The sequence below is a fragment of the Lycorma delicatula genome, chromosome 3, assembly GCF_047948215.1.
Source record: "Lycorma delicatula isolate Av1 chromosome 3, ASM4794821v1, whole genome shotgun sequence".
Classification (NCBI taxonomy): Eukaryota; Metazoa; Arthropoda; class Insecta; order Hemiptera; family Fulgoridae; genus Lycorma; species Lycorma delicatula.
Genome location: NC_134457.1, coordinates 172,390,044 through 172,415,529, shown reverse-complemented (window position 1 = coordinate 172,415,529; position 25,486 = coordinate 172,390,044). Strand labels below are relative to the sequence as shown.

Genomic DNA, 25,486 nt, shown 5'->3' with positions numbered 1-25,486 from the left:
CTTGTTTTACTTGGAATGTATTAGTAATGTTGTCTTTTTGTTTTTGGATGTTCTTTATGTGATATTGTGTGGCATACAAAGGTTTTGTAACTGTTCTGTTGCACAATAAAAAAAAAAAAAAAAAAAAAAAAAAAAAAAATTATTATTATTATTATTATTATTATTATTATTATTATTATGATTATTATTATTATTATTATTATTATTATTATTATTATTATTATTATTATTATTATTATTATTATTATTATTATTATTATTATTAATTATTTTACTTTCCATGTAGATCTTTTTTACTTAGAAATAATTGCTTGATTTTAAAAAGTGATGTAAATATCAAGTGACTTTCTCCAATGAAAGTATAGTATAAATATTTATTTAAAATAACGTAATAATGGATTATGGTAATAGCAGTTAATGGTTGCCAATTATTATTCTCTCAATCTTTATTTAGTTCTAAATTATTTTCTAAAACTACTAATAGATTAATATTAAAACTAATAGCTTAACACTACTTTACCAATAACTCTCTATCAGAGTGGCTGTTACCAGGCTGTCAAACTGTTACCTATAATTTATGAGGTTTTGGAGCCGTGCTTATAAAAAAGGAAAAAATTCAAATTGACCCAAAACAATTAAAACTTAAAGCTGATTTTTTGTACACCATCCTCTTTCCTTCATACCAGATCACATTTTGGATTATCGTGAAATTAAAGTACTATAGCAAACGTAGCTAGCAAAAATCTGATTTGGGCTACAAGCATGATGTTTTGGACCATTGGGAAATCCCTGGTCCAAACCTCGCACCTTATGGTAGTTTCAAAACTTTAATTTTAGCTTTTTAATATGTCATCCTTAAAGTTACAACATGAAAATTTTTTTAAAATTTGAAAACCCAAAAACCCTGTTTTTTATCTCTAACTCTGGTACCTGAAACCGATTCGCATTAAATTCTATAACATTCTACTTATACTAGATTTGCATCATCCTAGCAAGTTTCATCAAAATTGGTTAAAAATTGCGTCCAGTGGAACGAAAAAATCTGATAATGTACAGAAAACCTTTTTTTTGGCTCTAACTCCGGTTTCTGTTTACCGATTCGCTTGAAAATCAATAGGGCTCTATTCCTAATAAGTTTACATCACCCTGCCAAGATTTGTCAAATATGGTTAAGATTTGCATCCGGTAGAGCGAAAAAAATCTAATACATACATATGTATATAAACATTGTAGAATCGTGTTCAGGAGACTCCAAAACGTAAAAACGTTGGCTCCCTCCCCTCAATACCACGTTAGAAAAGCTAACCAGAGGAGTAATGATTTCAACAAATTCTTTGAAAATCCGCTAAAAATAAGAATCATTCTTCTTCACTCAACTGACAACTTAATCTAAATCAGTTACAATATATACTTTGCATGGTCAGATCAATCTTTGCCGAGGTATAACTCTGAATTGAAAAACTTAAGTATTCTAGAAACAATGTATTCATGTCACTTTTTTATCAACACTTCTCGAGATTAAATTTCGGATTAGATTTATACAATAAAATGTTTCTTTAAATATTTTCCTATAAAGGATACCGCACAGCAACTAGATAGGCAATTATTATATTAAGTTCCATTCGATATTAATATCATATAATATTGCCGAGCTCCGTGGCAGAGTGATAATGTCTCTGCGATTCATCTGAAGGAGGTTCCTTCTTAGACAAAGAATAGACAACATTTTCTTATTAAAAATTGAAATTATTATCTTTCTTTACATACACAAAAAAACACAATTTATGGTGTAGATACATATACATATATATATATATATATATATATATATATATATATATATATATATTGCTCAACAGTAGTGCCAGTCCTTAATCGCAATCTATTTTACAATTTTCTGAAAAGAACTAAGGAAAACTAAATCATTGATAATTTTGCCAAAATATATTGAAACGTTTACAGTTACTATATCTACATATATTCTAACGAAAAATTAAAAAACTGATGTGCACACTACATGACTTCCTTGTACGACTATTAAATTACATATACATTTTTTTTTGCTGCATGCATTTAAAGTTTTTTCATTTGAAAGAAAGATAAGATCCTCCAATTTTTTAATAAATTCGACAGTTACACAATTGCATTGTGGCGAACACCACATTGCATCACAATTTTTTGTGGTGTCCGTATCAGCATTTTATATTAATTTTGTTTCACGTTGCTCAAATAGTTATGTAGTGTAAGTGAGAATATGTCGGATCGATAACCACGCACACAATGGTTCAAATCCGACTTCATACACATTTTTTTTTTAACTTTTTGTTTTAAGTTAAAATATATCGATTTACTAATAATTATTAACCTTTGTAAAAATTTCTGAACTAAAATGAAAAGTACATAAAATTTTATTTCTCTAATAACTTATGATTATTTTTTAATTGTTATTATTGAATTATTATTTACCATAAAAGTTTTGTTATAATCAGAGGTAATTTGATTAATTAATTATTAATAAATCAATATATTTAAATTAAAAAAAAAAAAATAATTTAAATATATATGAAATCTGATTCGAACCGATGTGCCTTCCACTTGTAAGATCCAAATATTTCATTAATTAAAGTTTTATTTGACTATAACTCTGGAACCAATGAAAATAAGTACCACTTATGATATATTGTTGAAAAGTTCTCAAATAGGGCTTATTACTACAGTTATATAAAGTCCAAAAGCCAATTTATTTTTTAATTTTGGGCTTTTTTGGGCTCTTAATCCTGTCGAGGTGCACAACTAGATGTTACACCAATCCTAAATCCAAAATTTCAACATTCTACGGCTAATCGTTTTTGTGTTATGCGAGATACAAACGCACATACGTATGTACAGACGTCATGCTGAAACAAGTCAAAACGAATTCAGAAATGGTCAAAATGGATATTTTCATTGAAATCTGAAAATCGAAATTTTTCGCGATTACAATACTTCCTTTATTTCGTATAAGGAAGTAAAAATATATATTTCGGAAGGTGCTTAATTTTTTGTCGCATGATGGAAAATAATCGATATTACATTTGATATTAAGTGAGCCTAGAATTGTATTTTTCTGCTTTACGTAGCAATCAACTATTTTATTCAACGACTTTCATAAGAAGTCTAAAATTTTTGTGTATTTGCGGTAGTATTTTGAAAAAATAAAATTCTAGCTTCTCTTTTTTCTATAGTTTTCCGGAAAACTCTAAATTATTCAACACAAAATTTTTATTTTTATTATTTTTTTTTTACTAATTTTTGAACGTAATAAATTATTATGGTATATAAAGCAGATTATTTTAAATGAATTACTGCAGATTATTTATTTACGAATATCTATTATTTGTGGATAATATTTTAGCTTAATTAAAAAAAAAAAAAATTTAAATGACCTAGTTTTCTTTAGTTTTTGGTTTTATTTATTTATCTAGGGCACAGCAGTTCTTGTCATTAAATTTCCTGAAATAAGGATAAGCAACTGCCATACATGTTATAACAATCAGTGGTCAGTAAATGCAGCAGTTATACAGTTCAACGTGTATAAGAGGTCGTTACGGTAGTATAACTTCTTACATATTGTAAGAACACACGCAAACATCAGAATCTGACAGGAAAGGCGGGCCACATTGATAACAATGGAAAGACATTCTGCTCGGACTCTAATGGAGAAAAAAATATCGGACAACAAATGCAAACGGTAGCGATGCGTCACGACTTTTAAGCGACCTCGACATGCGTTATACAAGTAAAAGAGTACAACGCTAAATAAGCAGACTATTATTTGATTGTTGTTTGTCGAACATGAAACGCGTCTCTTTTCAATTAAATAGAATTGTAACAATGCTTTTCAATTTTATTTTAGTACATGTGTAAGTAACAAACAAACAACAACAGAGTTTCCAAATAAAATGATTCCTAAAACAGGTAGAAATTCCAAATCCAATTTTTTTTATCTGTTTTTTTTTTTTTTATATATATATATTTGCACTCATGGCTAATGCACCGATTTCGATGATTCTATTTCTTTTCATTTTTTTTTTTTGGAAAGAAAAGTTCATTCAGTATTCCTGTATTAAGTTTTCTCAACATTATTGAAATGGAAGATTTTTTTTTAATGATATATTTGATCAACGTAGACGATTTGAAGTGATAAGTCACTCTTTTCATTTTTTGTTGTCATTGTTCTTCAACATTAAAATATTATTTGGTAATAGTCTATAACGAGATCTCATTCTAATATTCAAACTATTTTTACTAAAAATTCAGGAAAACTGTTTTTAAGGAAAAAAGAAATACACATTCCAGAAAGGGTTATGCTCAGTAATAGTTTTTTTACACGGTTTCTTTGTATTAATTCTCCTATTTTATCAAAACATAGTTTTCTCTGGTCTGTTTTTTTATCTTTTTTCAACAAAGAGTGGTATTGTAGATTTAATCATATTTAAAAAATAAAAATAAAGTATTTCAAATTAAATTAAGTTAAAAAATGTACTAAAAAACAAAAAATAATATATTTTAATTCTAATGTATTTAATATATTTTAAACAAAAAAAAATTATTTTTAAATTTTGACATTAGCCGGAACAAAATAAAAGGTTTAGTAAGTTGTTATTTTTACTTTCTTGTACGAAGTAAAGGAATTTTTGGAAAAATTTCAGTTTTCTGATTTCTACGGAAGTATCCATTTTGACCATTCCTGAATCCATTTTTACTAGATGCGGCGTGACATCTGTACTTACGAACGAATGTGTCCCGTCGCATAACTCAATAACGAGTAGTAGGATGTTGAAATTTGGATTTAGGACTGTTTTAACATCTAGTTCCACCTCCCTTTTTGATTTCAATCTACTACAATCGACTTTTTAAACGCAGTGCGGTTCTTAAACGCAGTGATAAGCCCTCATTGAGAGCTTTTCAACGATATATCATAAGTGGTACTTATTTTCATTAGTTCCAGAGTTATAGCCAAATAAAATTTTAATTAATGAAATATTCGGATCTAAGGAGAATGCACATCGGTTCGAATCAGACTTCAGCTCCTTTTTTTCTTTAATTTCTTTAAAAAATTCTTACAGATTATCGTTGTCATCAAAACTTGTTTTGTTAGTATGAGGACAGTATTTTTAGTGTTTAAAGACTCTATCAAGTAATGATCTGAATGCATAGTCTAATTGAAGTTAGATATAGGAAAAGTTTTTATGTAAAACCTTCTTGTTAGTGGAAGGCGCGGGAATTGCATTTCCGTGAATCGGTTAATTTGATGTTTGAGAGTTGAAAGTTACGTGTTCATGACTGGAAGAGGCCATACGAAGGCGGTAGTAAGTTGTGTAAATACACTGATGAAAATATCTGCCGAAGCATTTGCATCGGTGGCATCCTGGCAATGGACAAACTGATAACAGTGATGTGTTATCAGGTTTAAAGGGTTTAACCTCCGGTAAATCCCAACAGGGCTAGGAACGGAAAGGATGGTGTGGTGACCTGGATCGTCACAAGGCGGGTGTCTTACCCTACGTGAGTCAGAATGATACATAAATTTCAGGATAATAACTACTAAATTCAGTAAATTAAATAAGCCTTTTACTTTTGCCATAAATCTAGATGACATAATTTTCCAAAAAACTGATTAAAATACTTTAATTCTGTAAGATACATTTTAATCTGACTAATTTGCCATCAATACTTGGTAATGTATACTTCATTTGGGAAAGGAGTAGGTTCCATTTCATTTTATCGTGAAAAAAATTGACAGAAAATTTAATACTGTTACACAAGAGTTACTCAGTTACATATCATATGTAATAATTTTCAGTCTTTGCCTGTACCTATACCGGAAAGGATTCTTCTTTTATTTTGTAATATATTTCTTATGTTTGTTTTTGAAAAATTAAATTACTGATGACTATACCAGACAGAATTGATCCAAACAAAAGCAGCGATGAGAAGAAACAAAAACGAAAGGTTACTTCAAAGTTTAAAATTAAATAAAGTTAGTAAAATTAAATTAATTTACTTTGTGTTCTAGGTAGTCCACCTTATCTTTATAAAGGATGTCACCAACCTAATACTATAATAATCTTTGATCAAAGAATTACCCATATTTTTCAAACTCAAAACGATTCTGATTTACTCTATCTCAAAACAAACAAAAAATAATAAATGACACGATATATTGATATTAAATAAATATTTTTTTCACATTTACTGTGGATGATCATTGTTTAACAATGTAAATGGCCTCTTAGTTTAGATTTAATTTTAGTTTTTGAGTGTATTCTTATTTTATAATTTATTTTAAGAACCGTAAATAACATCTCATTATTTGTTAGACTATTAAACTCGTTTTTTATAATGTCTCTTTTAGAATAATAACATCTCTTTAACTTTAACCGTATAAATAGCGCTACAACAGAACAATAGCTCTAGAAGGGAAAGTATTATAATCGGTCCAATTTGAGCAAATGAGGTTTTCACGGGATTTGACTTTTGACATCTAAGGAACCAAAAAAGCAGATGGAAATTTTCCACATGTTAATGTTCGTATGTACGTGTGTGCTCGGTGTTGGTCTCTAAATCATCTTATATCTCCAGAACTACTGAACCGATTTTGACCAAACTGAATAAGATTACTTCTATATATGGGGGAGTGATCCCATTAAATTTTCAATTTAAAAGATCAAACGAGTGTAGTTGTAGATTAAGATTACCGTCAGCATCTCGACATTTCGCCTAATTAAAATCATATTTTTCTTAAACACATTTGTTAATTAAAAAAATAACAATATTTGCAAAAACGCTTTTTGCAAAATCGCACCCCCACCCCAAATATGTTCTAAATTAGTGGCTAAGTGAGCACACTGTGAGCACCCCTATCACCACAAGGAGCGCTAGTGTTGCAGTCCGCCATCTTGGAATTTCCCTTTTTTCCCCTATGAGAAATTTCCTTTTTTCTCATCCTCTTGGACCGGGAAATTTGAAATTCCATAATAATAACAACCAAATTAATTTTTACATTTGAAATATAAATTTTTTATATTACTTAATTTAGTTAATATTTCAAAGGTTGGCAGCACTGACATACAGCTGTTGTAGTCGACTGCTATTTTTTGACGTCACAGGTGAGTGGTAGAATTAAAAAACGACTAATTTTTAAAGTTTAAAAAAGTAACTGCCTCTGGTTGGGTCTTGAACTCGATCGCCCGGTTGACTTGGTACTTGGTGCGTTAAGCCTTGCGGCTACACCAATCTGCCGAACGTACAAGCAAATCTGTTTTAAGTAAGTTGTGAAATTACATAAGTTTAGTTAGTGTCGATCGTCACGGCTGCACCTCCACACCCGTGCGAATTAAATACGGTATGCGCGCATGCTTTAGGTAGAATCATTGAATTAAATTATATTTAAGTAAAATGATAAATATTTTTAATTAAGTTATGTGTATAAGCCGTGCATCAGAAACAACCCACAGTTATATGACTATCTCGGAATCCGGCTTTAGCCGCGTGACGGGAAAGTCCTACAACTGTGTTGTCAATTTTTTTTTAGAAAAATCTTAAAATTTTGAAACTAAGTATACGGTTTTACTATTACCAACTGAAAATCGTCAAGTCTAAATCGTATTAACTAAAACAATATATTTTAAGATGAAAACCTAAAGTAGAAAAACACCCTTATAACATCAGAATTGTAATCTAATGTTACCGGTAATATCTGTATTTTATGTATTATTAATTGAAAATTATGTATGTATCTGCTATGTGTTGATATTATTTGAACGAAGGTACTATATGGCTTACCAAATAATCAGATTTGCCTGGTTGAATATTTAATTTTGGCTTTAAAAATATTGAGTAAGCAAGAATTGTTTATTTAAAAATATTTCTGGTGATAATTACTATTTCAATTTTATTTTATTTATTTTTTACAGGAGTTACTACAAAACAGCTCATGGACGAACGAAGGATTTCATCAGCGGATGGAAGCGCGTATGGCGTGGAGAAGACGACATTTGCGTGCAGCCTGCACCCGTCTTGGTTTAGACATACCCGGCAATGATTCGCTTCACCGACCCAACCCCTGGGAATTCCTTATCAGCCGTCGTTACCATCTTATTTGGTGTAATGTATTCAAAGTAAGTTTATTAATAAAACAGGTTTTTAGGAATTTGATTTTTAATTACATATTCATGATGTAAGGATTAAAAAGCTGTCTGTATAAAATTGAAATATTTTCTGGGCAACTTCAAAACATCCATTCTTCTTCTTGTTTGATATTTGATTTTATACAAAGTTAAAGAAAATTATTCGTATGACTGATTATTCGTTTGTATTCAAACGAGTATTGCACAGATACATCTGACCAAACAAAAATTATCTGGTGTAAGTACTTGTATGTAAATTGAAATTTAGTTTAAATATTTATGACTTAGAACCTTTTTGGCATTAATCAAGTATTTATTTTTTGGCTAGGTATATATTACACCAAAAAAAGAAGCAATCCTCTATTTTTTAACGTAATAATTCTTTGAGATGTGCTCGTGCAGTATATGTTACTGAAAAAAGAAATAAAATTAAGTATAAAATAAATAAAATAATAATATATAAATAAATAAAATAAAATAAATTCGTAGTTATTATAATTTACGAATTATAATTAATTATCTGTGTATGACAAAATTATTTCTTTAATAATTATTGCACTTGATTTATTTATTAATCTTGCTTCTTTCATTTGTCTGTAGTTTTTAATTTATTAAATCATGGGTAATAGAACGATAATTTAAAAAAAGCTTATGATTGAATTCAAAATTTAGTCATTATTTTAAGTTAAAATGATTATTTGCAGACTCAGCATTAAATATTAGTCATTTTACTCACTACTCTTATTAAGTAGAGTTCCAAAAAGTTCCTGCTAAACTTTGCAAACACATTATTTTGATTAAAATAACATAAAAAGTTCATATAACCGTCCAGAATAGGTAACTTTATAAAGTGATCTCCTGTTTGAAAGGCTGGCATATTCCATTAGAATTTAAAAAAAGACATATTAGTTGTATAGTTTATCAAATATTAATAATCTTTAATTAATTTAATAACCACTTACTGGTTCAAAATACTATAATACTGATACAAATTTGTGTTTGTAAAACTAATTTTTTTATGATAATTTAACAAAACTTGGAGATAATTTAATTCTGAAAAACCTATTGAAGATCACTTTACCTGTTGTATAACTATGACCAGCTTTTCAACCAAAAAAGAGATGACAATTTAAAAAAATTAACTTTTTTTAAAACATGATAAAACTTTATAATTTTAAACCAAAATAGAATCTTTTTAATATTTCTGAAAAACTGTAAGAGCTGTTTTCCTGTAATCAACTGGAGATGTAGCTCTGAAGCCAGTTTTCCAGTTAAAAAACATAATCAAACCACCAATTTTGCCTACAATTGGTAACCCAAGAATTTCAGTATACCTTACTTAATCTTTGGATTAACAATCAGGACAAAATTTTCCTCTAACCATAATTGAGAACACAGCATTTTCAAAATCTTGTGAAATATCCTGCATACAATAATTTCATAAACAGGATTTTTTAACCATGTATCAATTATTTTTCTACAAAGTGATTTCATATTTTATGTAATAAAATATAGCTGATACAATTTTATTTATTTTTTTCTACCTAATTATAACAATTTTGTTTTAAAATAAACCTTATTATAAAACATTAATTTTACAAATACAATTTTGTATCAATATATAGGGTAAGATTGTGGTGTGTTTGCCAGATTAATTAAAAATTATCAATATTTGATACGCTGTACGACAAGTTGTCTTTTGTTAAATTCCATCAGAATCTGCCAGACATTTACGTTAAAACATCACTTTACAACATGTCACACAATTTTGCAAATAGGCAAAGTTATTCCTGTAATTTCTTGGGTGTCCTTTAATTTCTTTTGTGTAAAGGAAATCTTTGTTGTAGGATAAAACATTTAAGATTGTCAATGCAAAATTATTCAAATTGTAAAAAAATTACATCAAAAAATTCTCTTACAACAAATTTATTAAATTTATCAAATTTATTAAACAAGACACCAGGTTATTCACCAAGGCTAAAAAAAATTACAGCCATCAAAACATACATATTGCAGAAACATCTTTATTTATACCCAGAAAATGAATACTTCATAGAATAGTATGATTGTGTATCTATTTATATGAAAATTCTGTGAATGGACTGTTCAAGTCATAAAATATTGTTAATAGCTGTATCTTCAATACCTCAATCATGTTTAAGGATGAACTAAATTCATCCATACATACTTAGCATGTGATAAAAGATATTTTATTTAAGTGAAAAAGTTATACAAAATGAAATATAATACTTGGTTTGAGTTCATTATTCCTTTGCATTTCATTAATCGAATGATATTTACATTGGTATTCAGTTATATACTCTAAACAAATAATGAGAAATAAAGTAAAACATAATTTTTTACACAGAAATCATAATTCTGTGTATGAACCAATTTTTAAATTGTAAAAGAGAACAGGATACCTATGACTTTACCCAACAGGCATGTCAGCTCTTAGGTTTATTGTTGGTACCAAATAGGTAGGAATTCTAGAGTTGGTCCACAGGCAGTCTCATCCAGATCATTCCAAGAATGCTCTACAGGTGTTGGCAATTTCAAAGTGGACCATGCTGGGACAGACTTTCTTATGCAGGACTAAAATTAGGAAACAGGGGTGAAAAATAACAAAAAGAAATGGGAGATGAGAAAAGACTAGAAGGAACTGCACTAAAAGGCAAACAAACCTACCACCTGGGATCTTGGGATTTACTCTGGGTAAATCTCAAGATCACTCCAGAGAGTGGCTATCCTCTCATCCACAGCCCCCCACAATACATAGGTATATTTACTCACTGGAAGTAGCAGATTATTAATCGAATAATTTTTCATTGACAAGCTTAAATGTTGTTATATGCTACAAAAAATTTATTTTATACAAAAGAAATTAAAGGACACCAAAGAACAGGAATTACAGGGTTCTTAAAGAAATAACTTTGCTTGTTTGCAAAATTGTGTGGCATGTTCAAGTATCAATTGAATTATAAACCATGCCACTGAAACTGAATACGTGAGCCAAACCAAGCAAGCTAATATATAAATATTAAAAGATAATTATTATTTTTATCTTTTTGTTTAAAAGCATTGTACTTTGAATTGTACATCAATAGAACTGCTTTGTGCTGTCACTGAGAAAAGTGAATTAACATCTCTTATCTTTAGTATTTTCTTTGAATTGTTTTCAATAATGTATTTTTTAATTTGGATATTACTAATTATTATTTAACCACTACATTCCTTTTGTTGTTTTTTATTGTTTTTCAGGCAGCATCCACATCATGGATGTATAATTTTAATGTTCTCGCTGGGTATAAGCCTGTGTTCCTACGTCGTAGTAATGTTGTCCCTCTACAGTTAGCAAGACGTCGGTATCCACGACCAAGCCTTAGTGAATTGCAGGCTGCACTTAATGATTCATTAGCATTTCTTATAGTGCGGCATCCTTTTGAAAGACTTCTTTCTGCTTATCGTGATAAAATACAATATGCCCTTCCAAATACACCTCATCAAAAACTTGGCAATGATATTATTCAGAAGTACAGACATACTAAGAAGTCTAAAGTAAGTATGATAAATAGTTATTTGTTAATATTTTCAAAAGAAGACAGATTCATTTTATTAGATATTCTTATCATCACATTGCAAAATCAAGGTGATGAGTAATAAGTTGTGGCATTATCCCCACTCCCACCCACACCAGTATTTAGTCAACATTGATTGAACATCCAATATTGAATGAACTCTGTTCATTAATATGCATAAAACCATTGACATTTAAATTCAGTTAAAGTGATTTTAACTTTACTGCATACAAATAATTATAAAAAAAAAAAAATGTTTAAAAAATAAGATATTTACAAATAAATAAAACATTCATTTTGGTAATCGTCTTATTTTTCCAAAATTTGAATTTCTGATCTCAATGTGCCAGGGATTGCGCACATAGATGAAACATGCCTGACAAAATATATTAAATTTAAATTTGACATGAAGTCTATTCTTGTACATCCATTCTAGTACTCCTAATACTGTTTATATTTTTGATGTTCTGTGTATGTAGTTGTTAATGTAGTTGTTTTGCACTACACCCCTTTTGAAAGAAATATGATCTAAGATAATAAATTTATTTATTTCTTATTCAGAAGCCTCCAGATATCCCATGTAGATTTGGGTCCTGCAAGCAGCCGCATCCCTTGTTCATGACGTGTAAGAGAGGTGTAGTCTTGTACAGACTCTGGTCGATCATACCTGAGTCATATAGTTAATTGAGGCCAAACCACTAAAAAATACTGATATCCATGATCTAGTGTTCAAATCCAAATAAAAGCAACTACCTTTCTTAGGATTTGAACCTGAGAATTCTTTACTTTAAAATTAGCTAATTTATGATTATGAGTTTAATCACTAGACCAACCTGGTGGGTTATGTATAATGATAATACTTATTTATATAACAAAAAACTATCAACTAATATAATTGTTTATTATTATTAAGTATTAGTTCTCATTCATGATAATTTTCTTAAAACATTTTCATCATTCCATCAAATTGCATATTTTAGGCGTAAGGTGCAAAGCAAACTAGATAAAGGTTACTCACCATAACAATGATTTATCAAATAATGTGGTAAGATTTTACCGTACTTTATGTTAAAATTATATCTTTACATATTGTTGTATGTTTTTGTTTTTTATAGAGTGCTAAGATTCTAAAATCACGACCAACGAACAATCCAAGGTGGCCTACATTTCCTGAATTTGTACAGTATTTAGTTGATGTCCAACATAAAGGTGATTCATTGGATATGCACTGGATTCCAATGACAGAATTTTGTACACCATGTCAAATTGATTTTGATGTTATTGCCAAGTTTGAAACCCTCCAAGTAAGTACTTTCATTTGGCATTCATTTTACTCAAATGTTGTAAGAGCAAATGATTCTCAATATTAAACTCTATAAATAAATAAGACGTATGATAATTTTATAATTGTGAAGAATCTAGTAACCTTATTAAAGTAACTGATGTTTTAAAATAAGCTTATAAAATTTAGATTTGGAATATTAATTTGAATGAATGGTTTCAGAACACAGTGTAATTGGTATCATAGATGGCCATTTTTGGAATATACAAGGGTTATTTTTTTTCAAGGTCCGATCGGTCGCGAAATAAAATCCCATGCAAAAATCGGATGAACCTTTGCACATATGTGTTGCGCAGCGTCTCTAGTATGACCTTCAATCACACCGCGTCACTTTGTTTTGTTCTGAACACGCAGCTAGCACGTAAACATGTCTACAACAATAGCATCTCCCTCCAAGTGTGAAGGGCGTGCGGTAATTCGATTTCTTCAGGCTGAGGGGTGTAATGCAGCTGAAATTCATCGACGAATAAGTAATGTGTACGGTGAAACTTCAATTAGTGACAGCAAAGTGCGACAATGGTGCAGGAACTTTAACGCAGGACGTACAGATGTTCATGATGCAGGCGATCAGGGAAGGAAGAGAGTGTCAACCGATGATCTCGTTGAGCGAGTGGATGAGGTAATTCGAGAAAATCGTCAGTTCACCATTTCTGTATTGAGTGATTCGTTTCCTGAAATTTCAAGGTCAGCTCTCTACACCATTGTGAGTGAGAGACTTCAGTACCACAACTGTGTGGGAAATGGGTTCCCAAGATGCTGTCCGACCATCACAAAACAATGAGAACGGACGTCATCTTTCTTTCAAATCATTAGTGCTTTTCCTGCTATCACTAAATCATCTTCATAAACATATATACTTGACTAGATTTGATAAATATATTTCTTATGGAATCTACTTTTACCATAATCTCGACCTCAGTTGGTTAACTGAAAAACTCTTTTTGGCTACCAGTTTTGTTACATTGTTTGTAGTTATTTTGGTTTGCTAACAGTTGAAAAAATTTGTTAGTACTTTTTGTTTGCCTTGCCGCGATGTTTCAAGAAAACACATTGCCTTAAAAAAATCGTATGCAAGTTCAATATAGATAAAAAAAACCACTTAGAAATTTTTTTTCTGTAGTTAGATAACTAGAAAATTAAGCATTACATAGTTGAAGATAGGGATACTTTGTGACAGGTTGATTTTAGTGGGATTGAAGCCTTTATTCAATATGTTAATGATTTTGCTTGTTCTGTTCAGAAAAATAAAAAAGTAAATTTCATAATGAAACTAACTTATGCTTGTTTCAGCAGACTGATTAGGATATTCCTTGTAGTGCCGGTTATGTTTTCCATAGATTATTGTGATAGATCTATTTTTTAGAGTAACCCCACAAAGAAAGATCTGTGGAAAACAAATTTGGTAAGGATGGAACTAAAACTTTTTGAAATTAACTGATTGTCACAGAAATTTTCAAGCAGTATGATTGTTTCACTGGAGGTGTGACATGTGCACTATCTCATTAAAAACACAACCATTAACCAGCAATAACATTCATTAATTACTAGCACAGCCAAAAATTCATTAATTGATGTTTGTACATACAACTGAACCAACAGCTGAGTAAAAAAAAATTAATCCAACAATTTACTACCTAGACAAAGTATGTCACATTTCACCTTTTTTTTTAATGAAAATGCATTGCTTAAGACAGTGGTTTCCAAACTTTTCTGAGTTGTGGCGCCCTTTTTCAATCAAAATTTTTCAATGGCGCCCTACCCTAAGTAAAAGCATGACTACTTGAAAGTAAGAGATAAAAATAAATAAAACTCGTGTATCTTCATTATTTAACAATTTTTTATTTTATTAACATTAAATTAATAATTAATGTGATGGATGAGGCTGCACATTTTCTCAAATTGTGGAATTTAACTAGACATGGCACCTTCATTTCATTTTCCATGTTGATTTTTGCTTGATACATGCTTTTTATTACACTGACTGCTAAATCCAGATTCACATAAATACAATGTTGAAAATGGAATTAAAATCTGCTGAGCCTTATCACTTAGAAGGAGATATTCATCATCTTTTATTGAAATCCAAAATTCTGTCAATTCTATGCTGCCAAATTTTGCTTTCAAACTGTTGTCGCAAGATAACTCGATAAGATTCTCTTATTCCACAGAAGTAAATTCAGATAGAGCACTAATGTTAAATGGATCTTGAATCCATGCAAACTAATCGAAATTTCCATTTTGAAATTATTTCTTACACCAGCTGTGATAAATGCCCTTCAAACATGGTTTTTATATCTTGGAAAAATATTAAGTTCATTTGAATCAAAAATTTCTGTAATATTAAAAAACAATCTTTGCTTGTATCTTCATTCAACTTTCTTCTCCATTGTTTTAATTTTTTTATAAAAGCTGATATTTTTTCCATTGACTTCAAAAGGTGCATGTTTTTCCTTGCAGAGAGAGAGATTAAGGGAATTCAGCTTTTCGAAAATGTCACATAAATATGCGAGTTTATTAAAAAATCAGCATCAGCAAAATCTTCTGCATCTTTGTATCCTTTCTCTTTACGGAAAATAAAAATTTCTTACCGTAATTCAAAGGAACATGATAAAACATTAGAGAACCATCGTGCACTGCTATAGTACAACAAAGATGAGTGTTCAGCTCCCATATCCTCAAAATTTTGTAAAAAAACCTTGCATTCAATGGATAAGATTTTATCAAATTTACCACCTTTTAACACCTGATTCAGTGCAGGACTCAGATGTGCTTCTCTATGAATAATGCAATGGGTCCACAGTGCATTTGGTGATTTATTTAGAATAAGTTCCTGTAATCTTCCATAGCAGCCAGACATGGAGTGAGCTCCATCAATACAGACACTAACACACTTAGGCCATTTCAAATTATTTTCAGTTATGAATGTATCAAGAATCTCAAACAGATCCTAAGCCTTTGCTTCTGCAATGATATTTTTACAAAACAGATCTTCCTTAATATTATTACTATCTATAAACTGTGCATAGCATATCAAATGACCATCCTTATTATTATCCATAGCCTCATCTAGCTGCAATCCAAATTCCACTTCTTTAATTTCTTCAATTAATTGATTGTTGATATCCTCTACTATATGTTGTATTGTCTGACTAATTGTGTTACTGGACAAACGCACTTTTAAAAGTAGCTTTCCAGCAGACTCACCAACCATGTTGTTCACCGTACCTATAGCAGCCAATAAGTTGTTCTGTGATTATGTGAGGCTTCTTGCATTTCATGATTCTGTAAACCACCTTGTAAGATGCTAGCAAAGCAGTTGTTGGTATTGATGCAGCCTTAAAAAATGTATTTTTTTCTTGTTTCAGTTCTTTTAACTTCCTGGCAAAAAAAATCACAAGGTTTGCCAATCATGCTGTGGTGTTAGCTTCTAAATGGCGATTCAACTTACTTGGAAGCATACACTGCTGTCAAAACTTTCATACACATCACACATTGTGATCTCTTTTCACCATTATTTCTGTTGACGTAAAACCAAACTCTAAATAACCATTTACGTTATTTTTGTTTCTTCAGAGTCGTACCACTGGTTGAAGACATACTTTCTTTATCTGCACGATTATGTTTATTTCTGTTCAAAAATTGATCCATTATTAAAGATAGAAGAGCAAAAAATCACTAAACTATTTATCAAAGACAACAAACTAGAAGTAATATAACACTAAGTATATAACATGAACTAACTTATATCACTCTTTATTTATATGAAGCGCTGAGTTTAATTTCACTAGACTTAGATTATAAACCGACTCACTGAATCGAGCTGGTAACACTTGCTTATATGCTTTCCGCAAGATCTTCCAGAACAGTCCAAATCTGTCATGAAGGGTCTATGCGCTTTGACATGTCTAGCACAATCATATGGCATGATTGAGAAGGCACAGTGTTGTTGGCTTGCATTCGCTAGAATATTCTGCACTGGTGATTTTACTTTTGTACAGAGTGAAGTAAAAACAAACCACACAAAAAATCTAGATATTTTCAGCTTCTCACCTTGTTTTTTGTTAAGTTAGGCCAAATGTAAATGTCCTGGTTCAATTAATTATAAAGCTTGTACAATATTTCACATCGCCTCTGTGAAGAAGCCGCGGCTCCCCAGGGTGCCACGATGCATAGTTTGGGAATTACTAACTTAAGACTAATGGAAGCCCAAATGTAAGTGGTTATTAGTATATCAATTTAAATTATAGCAAGTCTCATTAATAATAAAATTAATAGTAAGTTGATAATTAGATTGCAGTGATTGAAACTCTTAAACACCTTATTCAAATTTTTCCTTTTTTTTAAATCCAAAGGACACAGTTATTGAACTAACAAACTTGGTACAGCTGCAACTTCAGATGTTCAGTGGGTCTCTGCAGATTAAAAAGAAACTCAAGCCATCGATGTGATTAACTAGTCATGGCAGCAGTCTGTTCAAGAAAATGTATAAAGTCAGTTGTAACACATGGCTGGCATACTCTAGGCCTAAACATAAAACTCCCTGTCATAATGTTTCATTCTCTAGTATACAAATATTAATAAATTTCTCTTAACCCAATGACTGTAAGATTTTACCACAAAAAAAGATTTCAGTCTGGTTTATTTATTCTGCAAGAGACTCATAATGGAGTGATTGACATTTTCAGCTAATACCATTACATGTAATTGGGTGGGATAATAATTTCATCTCTAAAACAACTCCTGAAGACCACCCAAGCATGAGATAAGCAATAATACTAATCATTTTTCATTATTTTTTAGCAATCAGATAAAGGTTTATACTCCTAAGATAACTGATTCGCTATATTTCATTGTAAAGATAGGCTGTTGCTTAGCAAATGCTTACAATATGTAGCTATTTTTAACATCCTGGACATCATGATACCCTACCCTTCTCGTCAACTTACACAGACCAACCGCTTTTATCCAATGTTGCTTATGCCTCCATAATCCAATTTTTTACAGATTGGCCTTTTTTTACTTCTTTAAGAAATACTTGTTGGAGATCTCTTTCTTTTTTTATCATTCATTCCTTCATGATCAACTGGGAGATATCAAAATCTCTTCATAAAATTTAATTTTACTAGAATTAGATTCTAAACCGACTGACTGAATTGAGCCGGCAACACTTGCTTATATGCTTTCCGCAAGAAAGTTTCTGGTTTGATTTCTTTTGACCACAGTATACTGAGTTTAAGTATTGTGTTATTATTCTTATTTATGGTATTCAAATACATATTTCTCAGTCACTATTACCTCTTCAACTCAATCTAACAAACTATACCCAATTCTTCACATCACTGTATTGTTTTCCTCTCTATTTCTCGATCTTCTTCACCTATCTCTTTAAGATAAGTGCAATTTTATTTATTATAAATTTCATTTTTAATCCCATTTCTCATAAATTTTAACCAATCTTTTCTTAAAATAATTAATGTTAACACATTTGGTTAACACAACTAACTACTTGATAATTCATAAGAGGTTGGCAGAAAGGTAAATTAGTGTAAGGTTACATCACAGCACAATAATTATTTAATTAATTATAATGGGCTAATAAATAAATTTTTATTGTAACTTTATTACTAGGCATCATGCATTGGAGAATATGAATATTAAATTTTATGTAATACAACACACTTTAAAGTATAAAAATAAAGATAACAATTTTTTTTCGTAGACTAAATATATTATAATTTTACAAGATTCACACATTAATCCAAATTATTTCACAAACAAGTGCTTCAGCAACAAATATTTTTTTTTTAAATTCTATTCAAGGAATGTATTTATTTTAGTTAAGTAATCCTTAAAACACATTCCTGAACTTACTGATACTTCTCCTATGGTTATTCTCATGCACCTTTATTTGATTATCTAAACAGTGTTTTGAATTTTTTTTTATTTCTGATGATGTTATCTAGTTTTGATGTCCAGTGTACTTGTACAACCATATTTGCTTGTACAATCACATCTAAATTTAGCAATTTAAAAATAAATAGTTGATTTCAATAGTGCACAGTCACCTAGAGTACTATTGAATTCTGTTATTATGTCTTGAGCCCTTAATGCTTTTAAAAAAAATTACTGCATGATATTCTTTTCTTTTCAGTTTAAAAATTAATCATGATTCCTTATTCTGAATGGCTACAACAAATGAACTAATAGATACAAGTATAATGCTATGAAGTTTTGGTAGGAATCATACAAACTGCCACGTATTGCAGATTGGTAACTGTCATCTATCACAGCAACTAAAATGATTCATTAGTACTGCAATCAGTTACAGTTTAAAGTAATTATCAAATTTTCAATGTGTATAGCAATGTAATATTTATAAATCTCTGATATAAATTAGTTAAATTGGAGTTAGGTAAAAATCAGTTCTAACATTTTCCAAAGAAGTGAAGAACAAAATTTTTCAATGCACTTTTATCAGCATGAAAATTTTAATTGCAATTACTATTAATAAATAACACTTAGTATATAGTTTTATGACTCAATAATTTTTTATTATATTTTCTTTAATTTTTAACTTTGTTTTTTTTTCCTCAATTAGTTATTTTATTTTTCACAGGAAGATCAAAAGTACCTGATAGATATAGCTGGGGTAAGAAATATCATCAAGCCTGAATGGAAAAATCCATCAAAAGGTCGAGTGACTAAGGAACTTATGAATAATTATTATTCTCAACTGACAATTACACAGATGCTCCAACTTTATAATATTTACAGGTAGACATACTATTACTGTTTGGATATTTAGAAAAACCATTTCTTTTGTGTTCATTATATTTTTTCAAATTCTTTTCAAGAATTTTTTATTTTTTAAATTATAAATATTTTTTTTTTTTTAATAAAACAAAAGTTTATTATTTAGTACTTTATTATTAACGTAGTACTTTATTATATTAACTTCCTGTTCTATATAAAAACTTTATTAGTTAAATCCTGTGGTACAGTTTGCTTGCCTGAGATAACTAAGAATATCTGAACACTTCTGTAAATTTGCACATCTAACATAATTGAAATGCATCAATTATATTCAAATATTTCATCTCACTGATAACATTAGGATGATCATGTAAAGAAAGGAATTGAACAGTGAAACTAAAAGGAAATGAACATGAATGCTGAATTCTTTTTACACCTCTAAATTATGCATCTATCATAATGTATATGATTTTTAACAGCACCTAAATGGGTAGTGCTCTAAAGATTTCTTCCCTTTAACTCTGAGATTTAGGATATTCCAAACACTTTTTTAAACTTTTTAGAATTCCATGTGATTTCAATTTATGTGATCCTTGCTGCTTCAATTTAGTGTAATCTCTCTGTTGATATACATGATATTTTTCTTTGGAATAACCTTACTATTACTACTACTAAATCATTGGATATTCTTTGCTCAGTTCTCTCACTATCTGACAGAGATTACTAACTGGCTATTTATTCTGATAAAAGGTTAAGAATGATATAATTTAGCTTACACTGGAGATCCTCGGATAGAAGTTTTAAATGACAATAGAAGACAGGTTAAAAAAAGTTCCTTAGTTCTGTCATTAGCAAAGAAATTGCTAATTTTGACATTTAAGGTTTCTTAGACATATATATATATATATATAAAAAATTACAGAATGGATTTATAACAAAACATCAACAAGTAGTAAGTAACTCATTATTGGATATGCCTGTTACTAAAATAATTAAAACTAATATATAATTAGTAACTGTAAGATAATGAATTAATGATAGAATTGCTTAATAAGAAGGTAAGAAATCTTCTGATCACGACTTTTTACCTTCTTTCTTTTCCTGTTTAGCCTCTGGTAATTACCTTTCAGATAATACTTCAGAGGATGAATGAGGATGATATGTATGAGTGTAAAAACACTCATAACTTAGTCTTGTAGAGTCTCAGTTCGACCATTCCTGAGATGTGTAATTAATTGAAATCCAACCACCAAAGAACACCAGTATCCACTATCTAGTATTCAAATCCGTATAAAAATAACTGACTTTACTAGGACTTGAACGCTGCAACTCTAGACTTCCAAAACAGCTGATTTGGGAAGACGCGTTCACCCCTAGACCAACCCGGTGGGTTGAATGCCTTTTTTCCTACCATTGCTATTAATTCTGCTGTGATAGTTTGGATATCATTATTTTGATTGTCATTTAATAAAATGTATTTAATTTTTACTGCATCATATATTAGTAACAGTTATAGCCAGTTGAACATTATTTCATGTTTTTATAATACAGAGTGAGCAATTTGAAACCAAACCAAGCTGGCTCAAACTGCAATTATTTAAGGTCACCTTTATTTAATACTGCTACTACTAGCACCATTACTGGTTGTGTTTGTTACTCTCACCTATTGCCAGTTATAACCTATTCATACTTCAGTGCAATATAATTATTTTATTCTTTGTATTTGTGTTTTTCTGAAATGCCTTATTTGATCAACGAAAGGGTTGCTATAGTGCAAGCTTATGTGGGCTTAGAATCCTTTCAAGAAATACATCAAATATTCATGGAATAACTTCTGAATGCCAGTAGGCATATATAATTTGATTAAAAAATGGTAGAGAATGGTTTCAGTTTCAAACACAAAACGAAATATCAATCTTCCATCAGGATTCTGGATGCCATAACTGAAATTTCAAGATGAATTTCTGCCAGCCAGAAAAAATCTATTTGAAATTATCACAAAAAAGTGGTATAAAATATGCATCTTGCCGTAAAACTCTTCATGATTTTAAATTTGAAACCATATGATGCAACAACTGTGCTACACTTAAGAGAACAGACAAACCAAAAGAACATTTAGTAAGAAATTGACAGCACTGACAACAATGTTTTGCTTCAGGTGACTGTTGCCATGTGTGCTGGGGCATTGTCATGCAAGAGAGCCCAACTGCCCAGATCCCAGTACTCGAGCCAAATTCGATGAATGCGACGCAACAGCCGTTTCATTACTTCAAGAATTCACAGTTTGACCAGTTGAGACCAATTCATGATGAATCAAGTCCTTTGAGTCGAAAAATGCAATCAACATCGTTTTCACCTTGATTTTTGCTGCCTAACTTTTGTCGGTTTTTGTGCTACTGGACTCAACCAAGCAGCGGATTGACAATTCATTTGCGGATCATAGATGAAGCACCAGCTTTCATCCCCAGTTACAATTGTTTGCAAAAAATTCAGGTTGCTATTGGCGGCAGTTTCAATGAAATCTTGAGTGCAAGAAAGACAAACCTGTTTTTGTTCTTCGATCAAGAATTGTGCAACAAAACAAGAGCACACCTTTCGGCAGTTCATTTTTTTGTTAGAATTGTATGTACCACGTCTTTACTGGTGTTTAGCTCTTTTTCTATGGACCAAACAGTAAGATGAGATTGTTCAAGCAGAATCATGCACACTTTCACAATGTTTTCGTCGTGAACAGCTGTTGACAGTCTCCCGCTTCGTTCGTCATCATCCAATGACTCTCTACCGTCTTTAAACCGCTTCCACCATGTGTATGTTGTAGTACAAGATGCAGCTTCATCATTGCTTACTGTATCATAGAATAAGTTTCAACGAAAGAGTTTTGAAGTTGAACACAAAATTTTATTACGCTTCTTTGTTCCATTCACAAGCTCGCACAAGGTCACATGAATATACACAAGGTACATGGCCGAATATAACTCGAGGCTGGAGTGACGAAACATGATGACATTTTGTACACACACTCATCAGACATCATACTACATAGTTACTTGATTGTCTGAGAGTTTGCACTACTTTTATTGACTACAGAAATTTAGTTCAATAATGTTTCACACCTACTGTGTATGAATAATGTAGTGAGAATGTAAAGCTTTATTCTGTCTAAACTATTTACAACAAAAATATTTTTAATAACAATGGCAAAATATAGTATATTAATATTTATACTTAAATTCTATTTTATTATAAACCACCTATTACAGAATGTTGAGATATGACATCTCACCTTAATTTTTCATGAAAGTACTTTTGTGGGATCCCACATTCTCAGTCATACATGATTGAAATGATTCCATTATTGCATAATAAAAATATAAAAATAAAAGTACTAAAATAGTTCAAAATGTCATTCTAAATTATATCCTTCTGAAATCATTACCCCTAAATTAACTTACCCAAATCTCAATTTGATAAACCATCTGACAGTGTTTGAGGGAGACAATCTTATAAAAACTGCAACAGATAGCAGCACCCATGTAAATTAATATTCAATGATCATTACTTTAGTATTTTTATTATGCATTAATGGAATTATTTCAATCATGACTAAGGATGAGAGTTCCCATGAAAGTACTTCCATGAAAAATTAAGGTAAAATATGTTGTATCTCAATATTTTGTACTAGATGGTTTATTTAATAGAATTTAAATATAATTTCAGTAACAGAGGAATTATATGAATTTAATATATATATATATATATATATATATATATATATATATATATATATATATATATATATATCAATTTTCTCCTATTTTAGTGCAAATAGTTCTGTAAAACATTATACAAGTTAATCATTAATGCTTTTGTGTAGATATAAAAAGGTTATGATTGCAGTAAATAAGTAAATTTGAGCAATAGATTGTTACATTTTGACTAGAATATAATTTTGTTATTCATAACAATAGCAATTGTGAATATTTATGTTACAGGTTTGATTTTGAATTGTTTGGTTATTCGCTAGATGAATACATTCAACAAGCAAAACCTGATAGCCATATGTCTCCTGCCCCTGAATCATCTAAACCCTGATTTGTGCCTATTGAGATATGAGTCGCAGCTTGTGTGATTTTTAATATTTTAAATTATTACTATATCTTAATATTTATAGATAAGACATTTTATTACGATGTATTGTTTATCATTAGGATGTTATGGCAATAAGATTTAATATGAAGTACAGTAAAACAATTAACTCATTGTAAAAGTGTAAAAGCTTACACCAATTTTTAAATTAATTAGTTACTTGTTAGTTTACTATCAATCTGTTATACAACATTATTTATTAATCTTTTATTTAGTGTGAAAAATGTATGCTATTAATTTAATTAATAACAACTGAGAGCCATTAAAACAAGTGTTGCTTTCTAGTTCATTTCCATCCTAAGAGCAATTTATTTGTAAAATATTAGGTAAACACGAAGCATATGATAGTAACCTATTAAGCAATATGGGAATGTCACAATATAATGTAAAAAGTCACATTGGGCAGCAAGTGTGAGAAGTTACCTACATCAAATTTCAAGATGCATAATGAATGTAACCATGAATTTCATTTAGATACTCTAGTTTATTATTAAAAAAAATCATAAAATTAACTGACTCATTATGTAAAAAATAGTTATAACTTAGTTATACTAATCATAATTAAATTTAAATCAATGTTCGATTTCATCAATTTTGTTGATTATGAATTGTAGAGCTTTATGTCCTTGACTATTTTTTTTTTTTTTAATCATATAACTTATCTGAATTATATCTCCATTGAATCTATGAAAATCTAAAAACATTTTACTCATTTTCTTACAAAAACAGAGAATTTGCTGACATTTTAAGCATTTGTAAATCCCATCCACCTTTTTCAGTGACCCTGTTCTAAATCAGATAAATTAATTGTCTTTTTTTAATGATTGATAGTAAAAAACTTTTAACTGTACCCATTACTATTATTTCTGCTTTATTGTAGTAATTTTTTTTTTCTTATTCTGCTGGTCGCAAATGTAAATGAAATTTGATGAAAGAGTATTTAAAATTTTATTATTATTATTTCTTTAATGCTCTTCTGAAGATTAGAAAATTTAGAATGTGATACAGTTTTGTAAACAATTTCTTAAATACAATATTTTTCCTTCAAGATAATTTTTATTTATTTCTACATGTAATTTGCAAATTGTATTCATAAAAAAATAATAACTTTTATGAAAACATAAGAAATAATAACTATTCATTGTAGCATTCCTTAAAGCATTTATATTATCTTATTTATTTTATTTTTTTTTATTTTATTTTTATTTTTTTTATTTTTTTATTTTATTGTGGTTCTCAATAGGTAGATTCTACTTTAGCACTATATAAAATTAAAATTACTGTAAATTTTATTACACAAACCTTTTGAATGACTATTATTTTTTTTTTCTTTTTATAATTGTTGCATGTTTATTTTTTTAATTTTACATCTTGAAGACAATGCTGATCTGGAATACACTTTATATTTTTCTCTTCATTTTTGATAACTGCTTTATAACAAATTTCTTGCTTTTTTGTGTCATGTAATCATAATTAGTTACAAATACAGATAGGCC

General features: G+C 29.6%; 1 protein-coding gene across 1 annotated transcript in view; it reads left to right on the top strand.

Annotated features, from left to right (window-relative positions):
• LOC142321035 (carbohydrate sulfotransferase 11-like) overlaps nucleotides 1–24,912 on the top strand; it is a 90,764-nt gene extending 65,852 nt beyond the window's left edge. Inside the window, exons 2-6 of the mRNA XM_075359036.1 lie at nucleotides 7,959–8,162; nucleotides 11,433–11,729; nucleotides 12,865–13,053; nucleotides 19,708–19,865; nucleotides 23,837–24,912. Of these exons, the coding sequence (XP_075215151.1) occupies nucleotides 7,959–8,162; nucleotides 11,433–11,729; nucleotides 12,865–13,053; nucleotides 19,708–19,865; nucleotides 23,837–23,936 (948 nt within the window). The 3' untranslated portion in view covers nucleotides 23,937–24,912. The remainder of the gene's footprint in view (nucleotides 1–7,958; nucleotides 8,163–11,432; nucleotides 11,730–12,864; nucleotides 13,054–19,707; nucleotides 19,866–23,836) is intronic.
• Nucleotides 24,913–25,486: the final 574 nt, after the last annotated feature.